Source organism: Sinocyclocheilus rhinocerous, unplaced genomic scaffold, assembly GCF_001515625.1.
Source record: "Sinocyclocheilus rhinocerous isolate Xijiao unplaced genomic scaffold, SAMN03320098_v1.1 scaffold1103, whole genome shotgun sequence".
Lineage (NCBI taxonomy): Eukaryota > Metazoa > Chordata > Actinopteri > Cypriniformes > Cyprinidae > Sinocyclocheilus > Sinocyclocheilus rhinocerous.
This window is the reverse complement of record NW_015641443.1, coordinates 68,855-84,373: the sequence shown is the minus strand read 5'-3', so window position 1 is coordinate 84,373 and position 15,519 is coordinate 68,855. Positions and strand designations below refer to the sequence as shown.

The 15,519-nt window shown below is 36.3% G+C and overlaps 2 protein-coding genes across 2 annotated transcripts in view; one reads left to right on the top strand and one right to left on the bottom strand.

Annotated features, from left to right (window-relative positions):
* Positions 1 to 181: 181 nt before the first annotated feature.
* LOC107754935 (glycine--tRNA ligase-like) lies at positions 182 to 9,415 on the bottom strand. Its single transcript, XM_016571577.1, has 19 exons — positions 9,272 to 9,415; positions 7,239 to 7,313; positions 5,954 to 6,298; positions 5,391 to 5,492; positions 4,524 to 4,626; positions 4,204 to 4,345; positions 4,034 to 4,122; positions 3,394 to 3,470; positions 2,869 to 3,014; positions 2,583 to 2,732; positions 2,314 to 2,476; positions 2,071 to 2,235; positions 1,873 to 1,980; positions 1,600 to 1,745; positions 1,342 to 1,427; positions 1,154 to 1,263; positions 977 to 1,070; positions 701 to 891; positions 182 to 619 (listed from the first exon to the last, which is right to left on the bottom strand). Exons 1-19 carry the CDS (start codon positions 9,413 to 9,415, stop codon positions 494 to 496), a joined length of 2,562 nt encoding a protein of 853 aa, XP_016427063.1. The 3' UTR covers positions 182 to 493.
* Positions 9,160 to 15,519, top strand: part of ctdspla (CTD (carboxy-terminal domain, RNA polymerase II, polypeptide A) small phosphatase-like a) — a 46,413-nt gene continuing 40,053 nt past the window's right edge. The window contains exon 1 of the mRNA XM_016571589.1: positions 9,160 to 9,576. Coding sequence (XP_016427075.1) covers positions 9,504 to 9,576 — 73 coding nt within the window. The 5' untranslated portion in view covers positions 9,160 to 9,503. The remainder of the gene's footprint in view (positions 9,577 to 15,519) is intronic.

Genomic DNA, 15,519 nt, shown 5'->3' with positions numbered 1-15,519 from the left:
TGGGGGAAAAAAAGTTCCTGGGACAAATTGTTCCAGGTAATTTCGGTGGAAAAGCGGCTTTGGACAAGAATGTCAAAAATGTTGAAGTCGTGGAAAAACAACTGGCAGGTGTTACGCCCCCATGTGGCCAACATACTGAACACAATCAAAAAAAACAAACAATAACGGAATCAACACACTGTTATAGGTCCAGAAAGTGCTGGTTTGATTTATTTGACCATACATGTGATTTATATCTTCATTTATCAACCCATGGACAGGAATGGTGAAATCCTTTTACTAGTACAGTAACCTAATTAGTCATCCTTAGGTCCTTGCAGAGCTTCCTTGAATTTTAAAGGAGTACTTTATTACAGTGGTTCCAGTTGTGTGAACATCTGGTGTACATTGATTGCTTGTATATTATAATTGCCATAATTTTGATCCTATAAATGTAAAAATGTCCATTGTCTGCCTCCAGTGAAAAGGCAGATGAGATAGACAAACAGACAGTCTACTCTTCCACAGTTTCCTTTTTGCTCGTCTCCTGGCCTTCAAAGATCGGGTACTTGCTTTCCACTTCTGCCCATGTGATTGCACCATTGGCCAGGTCACGAACGATTTCGGGCAATTCACTAACCTGTAAATAAACATATATATCTCAGAAAAATAGTCAACACGCTGCCTCGGTGAATGAATTGAAGACACATAACTGCTTTACCTCAGCCCTGATCTGCCTCATGGAGTCACGGTCTCTCAGTGTGGCCGTGTGGGGCGTCTTATTAACCGTGTCAAAATCAATGGTGATACCGAATGCCACACCAATCTCATCCGTTCTGGCGTAGCGTCTGCCAATAGATCCTGAGGAATCATCCACCTTGTGGGAGACACCGTTCCTGGTCAGGGCTTCAGCTGTAGAGGAAAGCATTAATTGCGCATTATTATTTGGATAGTATCTATACATTTTTATAAGTAATAGTAGAGTTGTACTACTCACATAATTCTCGAACAAATGGCATAAATTCCTGATTTTGGCTCAATGGAAGGACGGAGCATTTATATGGTGCAACTGTGGCAGGGAAGCTGAAATACTGAAGAGAAAGAAGTAAACTTCATAAAGCAAGACAAACATAAAAAGTATTAATTACATAATATTACAGCATACTGCATTTACCGTTCTTTGTTCGTCACCCTCCCTGATACGGAATGTGTGCTCAAAGATGGAGTACATGATTCTCCCGATGCCAAAGGAGGGTTCGATTACATTAGGAACAACCTCCTCAACTGTGGAGAAAGAGAAGTTCATTAAAATCCCTTACATATTCTTATGTTGACATTAAAATCGTAGCTTCTGCCTCTTACCATGCAGGGTCTTCTGGAACCTCTTGATGTTGACCATGTCCTTGGTGAGTTTGAAAGTCTTGCCCTCAGTCTCAATGGTGAACTCACTGCATTGAGAGAGGAAACCAGTAAATGAACAGAATAACATTGGTGGGCACTATGGACTGAGAAAAATACCTATTTTAGCTCTGACTATTGGTTAAAACTCTTATGATATTGCTTCATATTTGGGGGTCACTGGCATTAAAAATTTTGAATGCTCTTCTTGATGATACTCACCCATTCTCGTTGAGGAGTTTCTCCTGTTCTGTGATATAGCATTCATCACAGATGGCCAGGTACTCCATTGCAAGCTTGGCATCCTTCTTGTAAGCTTTGCCGATGGCTCCTTTGTTTGGCTCGAACTGGACAACATTTACAACTTTGTGTGAAGCAGTTAAGGAAAGTAACTGAGGACAAAGAGAACTAACATCCTGTGCTGAGAGAGTTCAGATCCCAATCAAATGCTTTGATAATTGTAGTTATTAAGATCTGCAGAACGTTGAAGGATATGGGTTCCTTTAAGGGTTTCTCAGCAACCAGAGGGACTTTGGTGGCCCGTGCGTGGCACAAAAGATCATAACATGAGCGATCAGCACACCCCACGATCTCAATCCACCCCTAAAAAACAGTATGAAGAAACACACAAATGAACACCTAATCTATGAGACAGGTGAAATTAGAAGGTCCTCAAGCAAACACTGAACGTACATAAGAGGTTTTGGTCTCAGCGTCCCAGCAGTCACAGGCATAGTGGGCCATCTCATTGTCCATGTGCTGACGGAAACGAAGCCTGTCCTTCGCCACACCAACTTTGATCAAATAAAGGTAGATCCTTCCAATGAAGTAGCCCAAGACGGAGTTGTTGATGATGCCCTACACAATACAAAAGTCTGTTACTACAACCGATGTGTTAATTATAATCAATACATCATAAATTAGATCTTCTCTGACCTGCTCCACTGCATCACCCAGCCTCATAATCTGAGCAGATTGCCCACTAGTCTGTGCTTTGGACGAGTAAAGCATGATCTCCAGATCAGCAACATTGGAGAACTTGGAATGAACCTTCTCATTCGGATCTACAAAGTGCTCGATCTCAGCCATTGTAAACTCTCTATGGGGAGAAATATTCACTTCAGTACATTTTAAAAATCGTAATGGAAACACTTGTATGCGACACCCAAATAACCAAATGTTCAAAAGGAAATCATAATCTGCACCTGACACGAATCAAGCCAGAGCGAGGAGAGATCTCATTCCTGAAGGAGTTTCCGATCTGGGCAGCAGCAAATGGAAGCTTTCCCTGGTTGAACTCCAAAAGACGTTTGAAGTTGAGGAAGATTCCCTGAGCAGTTTCTGGCCTCAAATAGCTATGGAAATAATGTAGCCCCAAGAGTAAAGCATCCTTTTTCTTACTTTGGATATTTTAAAATGAGAGCATGTAGTCTGGTGGTGTCCAATTTACATTACATTTACATTTAGTCATTTAGCAGACACTTTACTTACCCTTGCATGTTGCCCCCAGGCCCAATGGAGGTCTGGAACATCAGGTTGAATGAGATGGGAGGTGTGAGATCATTTCCTGTACTGGGAGACTTGACATTGTATTGCACAAACAAATCTGCCAACTCCTGCTGAGTGTAGTTATCCATCTGAAAAAAGTAGAGTAAACCCATTACTACTCAGTAATTTTACTAAACAGTAAAGGCCCGCTCACACCAAAAACGACAACTATAACTATTTTAGTGTCCACATCAATGGATAATGCTGCAGTTATGTCATCTGCAACTTTAGATGCTCAAGCTTATTAAAATAAAGTGAATTCTTTTGGCTATCAATGTTGTTTATCGTTCATCAGCTGAAAAAAACAATATAGTTTCTGTCTTGTAATCAACGATTATAAAACCGGTTTGTTTTATAGATATCGTTCTTGGTGTGTATGGTCCTTATTGCATCAAATACTCCTTTCGCACACCAAGTTCAGCTTATAAAAGCTAGTTATAAATTTAGCATTGCATCAGAGAGACATACCTGGGTGATGACACCCTCCATCTCGGTTTTCTTTTCTGCCGTACATTTTTTGTCACTCATTAATTTCTGAAGATGAGCTAAAAACAAAAACATTGCAAGCATTTTATTATTTATTTCATTTAATTTTAATAATGGAAATACAAAGTTTGTACTCCTGGTACTGCTATTACTGTATTAACATAAGAAAAAACGTACTAATAACATACTTAACGAAATAACTTTTTTCTATTAAATTTCTTTTTAAGCTAATAGACTTTATTTTATACCACCTTGAACTAAATGGTATAAGGAGGAAGGGTTATTATCATCATTCTAGAACATTTTACTAGACAAAAATATTGTATATGCCTCATCAATATTTTCAGTCTGTTTTTTGCAAACAAGTTAATTTTGGCAACTTTAAGCAGACTAGATTTAGCTTAAATAAAGAACTTATTCATTTCAGTCACGTTGGTGGTCTACAAATCATGGAGTCTGGTTGGACGCCTATTAAAGCCTTTGTGATTCTTACAGATCCCATTGTTTTCTTTTACTCCTGAACATCTACAGCATCCATGGAGTCACATCAGAGGATGGCTCAATGCATTCAAATTATACAGTACTACTGGAGCGGTTCTTACTATAAGAAACCATGACAAACCTTTAAGGAGGTGGTCAGCACGGAAACACTCTCCGTTCTTGACATCCTTGACCATGTAGTCTGCAAACTTATCCACATGCCCTGATGTCCTGAAACGCAACAAAAGCACTGAGTAAGAGTTCCAGAGATTTTGAACAGATTCAATAGAGAATAGCCAGATGCATGCTCACTTCAGAACGGGTTCTGGTGTAAGCATGGTGCAGTCGATCTCCAGAATCTGCTCCTCCTGGATGAAGTGCTGCCTCCAGACCTGGAGAATGTTGTTCTTCAGAGCACATCCGACCGGCCCAAAGTCATACAGCCCACTCACACCTTTTTCACACACACACAAACAAAGCATACTATTAGTTGCACAAGCCAACCTTAATTACTTTTATGAGTAGTTGTTCAGTACAATTTTGTTAAGACTAACCTTTAAAATTCAGAATAAAGCTAAAACGAAGCTGTTAAAATATTTATATGAAAAATAACAAACACCAAAAACACTCACCACCATAGATAGCAAATGCCTGATCGTAAAAGAAACGTCTTTTTAGAGTGTCTTCCATCTTGGTTCGGTCCACAATGTCATCTTTGGGCTGTAAGGCAAGCTCCTGCAAAATGGAAAAAAGTCAAATGGATTATGTAAATCATTCTGATAGGATATACAAAACTAAATTTACTAAAAGTTACTTTAGTAAGTCTTCTGGTATTTAAAAAGTGTTTAATGTGTTTGCACTACTAGCATAATCAAACAGAACTGTAAAAAATAATGGCTGTTTTCAAACAGGTTTCCAGAACACTCCCACCAACCAGTATGGTTGGTCAAACGACCAGTCCCGCCCCCAAATACACTCAATTGGTTGAACTAGTATAGCTGTTGGCAGACCTATAGCGTGTAACAGTCAGGTTCCGGAGATTAAAGGAGATAAAGAAATCCCATTAATTTTTTCCACAACTCGTAAACCAATAAAGATCTAATGTGCCCACATCATTTCAACTTATTTATGTTGTGCATACATATATAAATTTAAAATAAATAGTTTCTATATATGATACACATCTTTGAAGCTTGATTTTCATTTTGTCTGATTTTTTTCTTCTCATTTTGATTCAAATCAAAGTTTGTAATGTTGTGATTTCTCTCTTTGCTGGTTGGCTTGGTTTATAGGTGATAAAGCTTTAACAAAGACTTTTAAAAAATCCCTATGGGAAATACGAATGGAAATAAGCTACTCCTGGAAAAGTAGGCGGGCACTGTTGCATTCCATAGTTGTTTATATTAAACTGAGACAAGAGAAAGTATTTAACATTAAAACGACACATTTCATTTTTAACGGCATCTCCATGTAACGTAAATGACAATAACATTTCTCACCTTGGCCTCAAGGATTCTCTTGCGAGCTTTCAGTTCTGCTACGGCCTTATTGACATCTACTTCAGGAGCGTTTTCTGCCTTCAGTTTACGCACAAGATCCCCCTATGGAAAAATAAACAACACAAAATGCTCTGTTTATTATTATGACTCCTATATATTAGAATACAAATGCATCCATCAACATTTCCCAGAAACAAGTCGAGTTTCGTTTTAACTGTGTGTGATTTCCTCCACCCTCAGTCTCCATTGGTTTCTGCACTGTATGTCAGAACGACTCGTATCAAACGTGGCACTGACAGACTGAATCATCCAGCGGTATAAACTCATAATAACGCCACCACCCTGTCATATTTCCTAAAAACATCACTTTAGCAAAAATGCATTATGTAGTTTTTCATAACAAGCCATTTAAACTGCTTTGCATAATTTAAAGAGACACATTTCATTCCTAAATCAACTGTTCGTATAAAAAGCAAATAGGTGTTTAATGCAATGCATGGCTCTGTGAAACAATAATACAGCACATTTTATATGCTTGTTATTGTCTTTCATAATCGTGTTACCTGCTCCTTCACTGCTAGCCTCAATGGAGCCAGAACCTCTTCAATACTGCCATCCATATTCTGTCCTTCCGTCATCTCCAGCCACGCGCTTCTCTTCTTCTTCTTGCACAAACAGCCCGACAGGAAGAGCGCTCTGATCGGAGGGGAACCACACAGGCGTATGGGACTGGATCGGACCCTCGGAACCGCGCGGACGGTGGCGATCTGTGTACCGGTCCTGAGCAGGAGTGCTGATGTTGCGCTCCGCAGAGACAGCATGGACCGAGAGGAGGAGCAGCCACACCGCGGAACTGAATGATGAAATCCCCAGAAATGAGTAAGTGACGGCGGGGATTCAGTTCGGTACTTTCGCCATTTGTTTTGTATATTTGGAATAGAGTTAAATTGAAAAATGGCAGATTCGTCACAATCTCTGTTTTACTCTAAGATTGTCATTAGATATAGTGCAAATAAATAAATACATTTCGCAATAAAACGTGCGGGATAATAATAAAAGAACGAAGTAAAAATAAAGTGCTTCTTGTATTATTAAATATTCTGTAGTATTTTTAATGTATTTATCTTGATTTCTTGAAGTCCCCATATTGGGTGGGTGGGTAAGTAAATAAATAAATAAACATGTACCACCACATGAATTTTTTTTTATAAATAATAATTATATAATGTGTTATTAATTATGAATCCATTATTGAATTCCACACCTTGTGAATGAATGAATGAATGAATGATAAATAAATAAACAGTAATGCTTTTAAAAGTAACAATTGATGATAAATAATTTGTAACACTGTATAATACATCATATATTACAATAAATATCATACATTACAATAAATTAAACACATTAAAAACATTCAAAATACAGCTACATAATATAACTTCAAAACAAGAAAATAATCACTCCATTGTTCTGAAACTAGAAGAACAGTGGATTTGGGCCTAATTCAAATGATATCAGTGACTGGGCACTCAAGAAATAAAGTCAGTTCTTGACAATTGACTTAATTTGTAGTTGTAGTTATGCATGACTATTATTAGTACTGTTATAGTACTGATTTTTTATTTCAAATAACACCTGGTCAGCTTCTTCTATTTACAAGTAATTCACTGCAGAATTCACTGTTGCAGGTACCTAAATCCTGTAGCAAACAAACATTTTTTCTGATGTTTGTTAACCTCCAGTCTCAAAATAAAAAAGAAAAGAAACATCGAAAGTTTCTAATTCTAGTTATTGAAAGTTCATAAGTCTAGTTTTAGTTCATTGCATGGCTCAGGACCGACCCACGTTGACCAGGCTCTGCATAGTAGGTCCAAGCTCTGCTGTAATTTCCTGTGGTTCCCACTGCTTCCTGTGCTCAGTCTGGAAATGTAAAGTAAAGGGAAACAGGAGGGACATAAAGATAAAAATTGCTACTCAGTTCTTGGCTATGATTGAATAAAAAAAAAAATTATATATATGTATGTCCATTTAAAATGTATAAACTTTATCAGTGTGGTAGCAGAACATTGAGAACTTCACTATGATGGAGTGCAGCTAATACATTGCACCCAATAATTAATAGTGTAGAGTTCAAAACCTGAGAAGTTCAGGATATTACTGTTAACAGTGTTATGATTCTAGATATCAATATGTGTGTCAGGAGCTGTCAAGGTTTCACTGAGACTATAGCAGCCAAAATGTAATAATGAAATAAATGTTCATGATGTACCCTTCCCAACAATAAATCAAAGAAAACGTGTACTAGATAAAATAAGTAAAACATGTGATTATCATTGACATTAGCATTCTCTATTTATAGATCAGTAGTAATTACTCGATTAACACTTTACTGTTCGACCACAAGATGTCAGTATAAGCACACATTTAAATAGTGCCTCATATTTAGCAACTGTGGAATAACAATAAGTTAAATAGTTCATCTAGTTTATAATCTAGTAAAATAGTTAATCAGTTTATTTTTTTTAAAGTCATTCGCTACTAAGTAAACACTATCATTTCTATATCATTGATATAAATGTCATCTATTAGTTATATGCCATTATTAACCTATTTTTATTCCAAATGTGGCCAGAGGAATATTCTGTATTTTGAATGTTTTATTTTGAGTAAAAATAGAACAGATTTTTTTCAAAAATCCTATAATTAATTTAGCAACTCAACAGCATCGACCAACAAGCACAAGATATGTCTTTTAATGGTCTGTTGGCATTATGTATATTTACATTATTTATAACATTATTTATAATATGTATACTATCTAATATGCATTATTATTTTCAAAAGTGAGCAGAGAAAGTAGAAAATGTGATAAGGTATTTAAATAGGCTGTAAAACTAGTTGAAGTGATGGTTGCATCACACAGGCTGCCTTATTAAACATTAAGATCAAACACCCACCTTCATAAAATATTCAGTAACCCTCCCACCTCTCTCTGTCATTAAATCATTTCTGAAATTTCTCTTAGTATCTCAGCAAAATCATTTCCCTTTTAAACCATAGATGCCTACTTAATGTGCTATTGATTATATCGTTTTCAGCGTCTGTCCACTTTTTTAGATTCTTTAAGTCTGATGGTTTTATAGGCGAGGATTCCTGGTTATTAGGTTTGAAATGTGAGTTATGCTGTTGGAAGTGAGCGCTAACAAGATTAATTATGATTCAAACTTGTTTCAAGTCAGAAACAAATAAAACCAAAAAAACAGCAACAACAAAGTATGTGTTTAATTCAACAAGAATTAGATTCGTTATTTTTTCTTGTTTTAAGTGTACAACGTCTTAATGTTTTACATTTAATTGGTTTTAAAGAAATTTATTTTTTAATTTTTTGCTAGAAATAGTTTCATATGTATAGTGTATTTTTTTGTTCTAGAAAACGACGAAAAAATTATTTAAACTATTATTTTTGCAGGGCATATATTGCATATATTACGTTTTAAGTTGACACAATATAATTAATAAATTATAATAAATGATAATCAATAAATTATAAATTAATCGTTAAAATAAAATTGGATTAAATAAATAGTACATTTATTTATTTAATGTTTTCATTTATATAGTGCTACATTTTTGTAAAATACCTACATGAACGTTTTTTGCCAAATTATCATAATAATTTGGCAAAATTAAGGTTTTAACCACCCAAAAGGTGGTTTTGATATCAAAAGTAACTGCAGTAATTATGGTTAGGTACATCACACACAAACACACACATGTACGCACGCACGCACGCACAAGAGGAGAGAAAGCGCGGCTGCAGATCAGACTCTTTGTTATTACACACTCTGTCACTGATCTCCATAGACCTCAAATCACACGAGGGCTGAGATGTCGCCGATTCCCGCCATCTGACAGGAGTATCTCGTGTCGCACTGCTCGCTGTATGATCGTGAAGTGTGTGTTGTATGTTTATTTGGATGCGCTGGTGTAAGATCGTTTGCGGTGTATGGTGCGTCTGCCATCTGGACTCACACCGCTAGCTGGCTAGCATCAGGCTAGCTGAAAATTATCAAAACATAAGTGACTGAGGAGGAATAAAATCCCGTTTCCATGGAAAACACGTCCATCATTACCCAGGTAGCAAATCCAAAGGAGGAAGAGATCCTTTCTTGTCAAGAAAAAGGTAAGGCGAGTGGCCGCTGTTTTTTTTTTACTTAATGTTGGATGTTTTTGTTTTGACAGCGGAATCACTGCAGCTTTTCTGCTGATGCTCTTAAATTTTTGTATTAATCCATACGATTTTAAAGACTAATGGTTATTTTCTGCAATATTAAAAACGTGACATTTTCTAACAATAATTTACTATTATTATTATTACTACTATTGTTATATATATCATGTCTCATGCCTCATGTCTTCATATTTTTTTTATTGGAAATCAAGACTAAAATATTGAATAAGAAATTGATTGATTTTTGTAGTGTATGTTTGCCAGCTCCTGACTGAGAATATCAAAACAAGCGTTTCCAGCCTGCTGCCTTCTTTTCATGGTATTAAGCAGCAATCTGTTTGACATGAATGCACTGTACTTGATCACAGTTATTTTCCTAAGCATCAGAGCAAACAATCTTAATGCTTGTGCTCGAGCCATGTTAAGTGGATCAAATTATTTAATTCCACTGAACCTGAACTCAAAACATTGTAAAACTGGCTTTGCCATTTTTTTTTTTCTGTGCTAAGCTTGTTCTCTGTTCAGATATGTACTGTATAGAGCTGTATGGTCACTCCTGATGAAGTATCTTTATCATGATTATGAATGTATTTTTCCTGTTTTTATGTATAAATCTCTGCATGTCAAATCATGCATTATTGTACTGGTCAGAAGTGTTGATGGTTTTCTCTCTTACTGTGGATGAAAGAATCAGTTTAACTGCTACTAAACATTTAATAATGTAACAGTGTGTTTTACTTAAAGCATTTTAATTTTAAACCATCGCTTCTGGTCAAAATACCAGTCTGCTTCCTCCAGTGAAAAAGACCATCCCACTGTTGTCCTCTCACATCAAAATCCACTGACATACTTGTCTAGAACTGTTTTTGCTTGTAAATGGTGCTTGATCTGTGCATGCACCTTTCTCTTTTGATTCAGACCAGATTACTTTTTCACTGGAGAAAGCAATATGGATAGAGGACTCATGTTTTAGCCTGAAACAATGGTTTGAAGTTATAAACGTCTTGATGGATTAATTTATTACTAACACACAGTTGTCTCAGTTGATTTTCTGTTTGAATTTTGCAGCGCTTCTAAATTAAGATTTATTTTACTCAATAAAGTTTAGTGAGTCTGCCCAGCAAATCAATATCTCCTCTAGCCTGGCACTTTTCCCAAGTGCTCTTGACACGTTTTGAGTTGTTGTGGTCACCATCTGAAGCCTAATGCGGTTAAACCCCTGTTTTTTCCGGTGTGTTAGTTGATTGAAACAATGTGGTATCAAATTCTAATTGAATTCCAGAGCACTTCCATAGATCACGCGGAAAACAAACTCCTACTTATACAGTTATCAGTGGCTTTTTATAATTGCTTCTTCGTTTAGCTAGTTCTCAAGAGAGCGTTTAGCCCCATGGAGGTCTAGTGCCTGCTTAAGTCAACACAACACGCACTAATGTGAGATGAAGTTATGAGATTAGCCCAAAACAAATTAATGTGAGTAAATAAATCTTGCAAATTATTTTCCTGTGGCTTTTGCCTGCTTTTCTGAGGATAACGACACAATATAAACATTTTACAGCCACTTAGAGCACAAACAGATGGTAGTCCACATGTTGGGGGTCTTAGAAGAGAGAGGAGCAGAAGGACGGGGTCTGGTTTTGGGACGTAAAGCCACCTCTCACTGCTTCCCTGCAATGAAGTTAGATCAGTTGGTTGAGGATCCCTCCACTATGAGAAGTCTGCCGTAGAGGATCACATGACAGAGGAATCCCTCATGTACTGATATCAGTATCTTCACGAACAGTTAATATACTCTTTGATTTAAGATGAGAAAGGATGTCGCTAAGCTTGAATTCTGAGATGTGGTATCTTGCAGTAAAAATGTTGGTTTCCCATGCTTGGCTCCAGAGATTAAGTGCATTGCTCTGTTTGTCAGCCAGGCGTAGGGCTGGACGATATGGCCAAAATTGATATCACGATATATTTCTTAATTTCGGTCGATACGATATAATTCCGATATCGATATGAACACTATTTATCTGAAATAGAAATCTTTTGTAACATTATAAATGCCTTTATCATCACTTTTGATCAATTTTAAGCATCCTTGCTAAATAAAAGTATTAATTTCTATAATTTCTTTCCTCAAAAAATAATAAAAATTATACTGAATGGAATAGTGTATAATGTTACAAAAGCTTTTTATTTCAGATAAATGCTGATCTTTGGATCTTTCTATTCATCAAAGAATCCTGAAAAAAAAATTTACTCAACTGTTTTAAATATTGATAATCAGCAAATCAGCATATTAGAATGATTTCTGAAGGATCATGTGACACTGAAGACTGGAGTAATGATGCTGAAAATTTACCTATGTATGATCACAGGAATAAATTACATTTTAAAATCTATTCAAATAGAAAGCAATTTTAAATAGTAAAAATATTTCTACATTTTACTGTTTTTGCTGTACTTTGGATCAAATAAATGCAGCCTTGGTGAGCAGAAGAGAATTCTTAAAAAAAATTTGTAAAAAACAACATTAAAAATCTTACTGTTAAAAAACTTTAGACTGGTAGTGTCGGCTGATTATTCTTATAGATTGAAACAAATGTGCTTCAGCCAGAAAAAAGGGTATGAAAAGTGCTCCGAGTTGCTGCAGAAAACAAAAAAATTGAACAACAAAAACTGGAAATGTTGCTGGAGACGGGCTTATTTAAAATGAAAACTCATGCTCTGCTAGCAGGAGGCGCTTTTAGAGTGATAAAACTAGCGGTTTCTCCAGTAATGGCTGTAATCAAAGCAGCTCTGCTCATGAATGCTACTTTATCAGATAAAATGAAAATGTCATTGAAACTTTTCTGAAGACAGTCGGTTCCCTTCACAGATACATTTATATAAAACACCCGCGACATTTTTTGATTTTGAAACGTGCAGTGCTCATGTTTAATCAACGAAGTCAAACGGCACAAATAAATCAATGTATGGGAAACACTGGTAATGTATATCGAAATATCGGAAATGTGTTTAAAAATCATATCACCGTTATTGAAAAAAATTATATCGCGATACATATTGATATTGAATTATTGTCCAGCCCTAGCCAGGCGTATTTTGTTTTAGTGATGAAGTGGTAAAGCAGGGGTCCTGAATTAATCTTAATGTATGCACGTCCATGTTTCAAGAGCAGCAAAGCATACGCTCGCAAATCAAGCAATAGCTGCCACCGCTTATTGGAGTGAGTAGACCCCCTATGGCTTTATTATTATCGTCTTGGTGAATATATGAACAGATTTAGGGTGATTGATAAATGAAAATAAGGAATATTATAGGTTTAATACAAGTTAAGCATAATCAGCAACACAAAAAAAATTCAACATGTCCTTTTGTTTCTTAAAAAAAGTGTACATTTGGGTTAAAGTGAGATAATTACACTGGAAGTGAATGTGGCAAATCTGTAAACATTAAAAGTCTATATTTGTTAGAAATGGACATGCGCAAGAAGACTCAAGTTTTACGTCATCAATCCGTGATAAGTTTGGTGGCGGTGAGTCACATTCACATGCTGAATTAACATAGTGGCTAGCAAACAAAAACAGTCTCTAGCATTAATTTTGGTCATGGCTTGACTTAAAAAGTAAATGAAAAAAAGAAGACGACAATGTGTGTGGAGCAAGTGGTGTCATTATGTCATCAGGTTCTGTGTTCCTGTTGGTTTCTTGATTTGACCGTTGTCGTACACTCTTAAAAATAAAAGTGCTGCTTAAAAGGTTCTTCACAGCAATGCCATAGAAGAACCATTTTTGGTTCTACAAAGAACCATGCAGTCAAAGGTTCTTTAAAGAACCATCTCTTTCTTACCTTTTTATAATCCGAAGAACCTTCTCTCGCCACAAAGAACATTTTGTGAAATAGAAAGTTTCTTCAGATGTTAAAGGTTCTTTTTGGAACCATTTAGACAAAAAGGTTCTTCTATGGCATCGTGAAGCACCTTTATTTTTAAGAGTGTAGGAGAAGCTACATTGCAGGACTGTGCCTTAAAATTTCTGACACTGGCAGAATTTCATTTGAGGTAAAATTTTAGTGCAAAAGTCATTTATCGCCTGTCAGTGAACGTGTCAAACTAGTGATCAAAGACTATAGATTTTGGCCTAATTTTTGCAAAATTAGGATTTGCAAAATTTGTCTCAGGAAGCCAAATCGTGGCCAGAATCGCACCGGCTTAAAACCCTGAAACAAACTACAAAAATGGATGATTTAAACAACTTCACAGCTCAACTAATACACAAGTTTAAAGTGTTTAGCTTCACATTTCTGCTTTTTCTCCAAAATTGGCCCCAATTACCATTGTAAGTGCCTCACCATTACCTCATTTTTATTCCTTTGTCTTTTTTATAAACAAGGATCGAATTGAACTTAATTTTTTGATGATTTTGTGATAAATTAACCTTACACCACAAATTCTGTCGATTGAACTTAAGTTTTATTGAACCTGGAAGTTTCCTTTAACTTGAAATTACATTTTTAAATGAAATGAAGTCCACTCAGAGGGGTTATGCACGTTGAGCTTTCATATAAAAAGATAAATGTAACCATACTTAAAACAAATTTGCTTGATGCAGCAATATGGCCAGGAATGCCCATCGCCATTGCAGCCTTTGATATTCAGAGCTTTCTGTGGGATTATATTTAAAGAATCTCATTAAAAGATGCCACTGTCTCCTAGCTACAGCTAAAAAGGCTAATGAAGCATAGCGTTCGAGGTTTGTCATGCATAAACGCAACCTCCCCTTTCCAAAATGAAGCTTTGCGCACCGGTCCCCTCATATGGTGTAAAGCTTCCCTAACCCAGTGGCCTTGGATGTTGGCCACACTTACTGAATATTTCAAAGCCAGATGGGGATATTTTTAGAAACCTATCGGTTTCATTGTAAGCAAAGAAGCGTCTAACAAATTCATGTCGTGTTTTGAGTGCGGCGCTGGTGTTGGTGCTTATAGATTGCACCTTTATGCATAATGGATAGTTTAATGAAGTTGACATTGGAATCTCATTGCTGAGGGATTCGGGACAAACGGCGTCACAGGTGATAAAACGAATCCGGTTGTAGACGCACATGATGGATCAGGTCATGGAGACTTTTAGGGCTTGTTAAAAGCTTTTTCCGCTTAAGTCTCTAAGATAAATGGGCAGTCAAGGTTAGGCCGCCTCCTTGCCACTTTATTGGGAATACTCTCTCATTTTGCATTCTTGTTGCAATCTTAGCCTTGCATACCGAATGTGGTCTGGCGTACAGTCTGGAGGCCTTTTTTAGTCTCTGAGTGAGCAGCTAATTACAAATATGTGCTCATAATTCTGGTTGATTAGAGTATACATTATGTTTGTTTGCAAGGCATGAGGCCTTGTTTTGTCTGTCCACAAAAGTTCATGTAGCATAAGCGTTAGGGAATTGGCCAGCTAATGTCAGGAAGCACAAACTAGCATCATACAATCAGTATGAAACACTATTATCCAACCAACTGTAAAAACATTCCCTGTATCATCCATCTCTGGTTGGCATCCAGTCTGTTTGGTTTATGCAGCTTGTTACATTATGGTTTATTATTGTTTTTTAAAAAATGAACTTTAAATGAGCTTTAGATGATGGCAAGGGTAATTCAAATGTGAAAATATGGGAAATTATCATGCACAATTAAATTTTCTGCAAAAAAACAGTGCTAGTAAATAGGGCTGGACAATAATTCAATATCAATATGTATCGCGATATAATTTTTTTCAATAACGGTGATATGATTTTTAAACACATTTCCGATATTTCGATATACATTACCAGTGTTTCCCATACATTGATTTATTTGTGCCGTTTGACTTCGTTGAATAAACATGAGCACTGCACGTTTCAAAATCAAAACACGTCG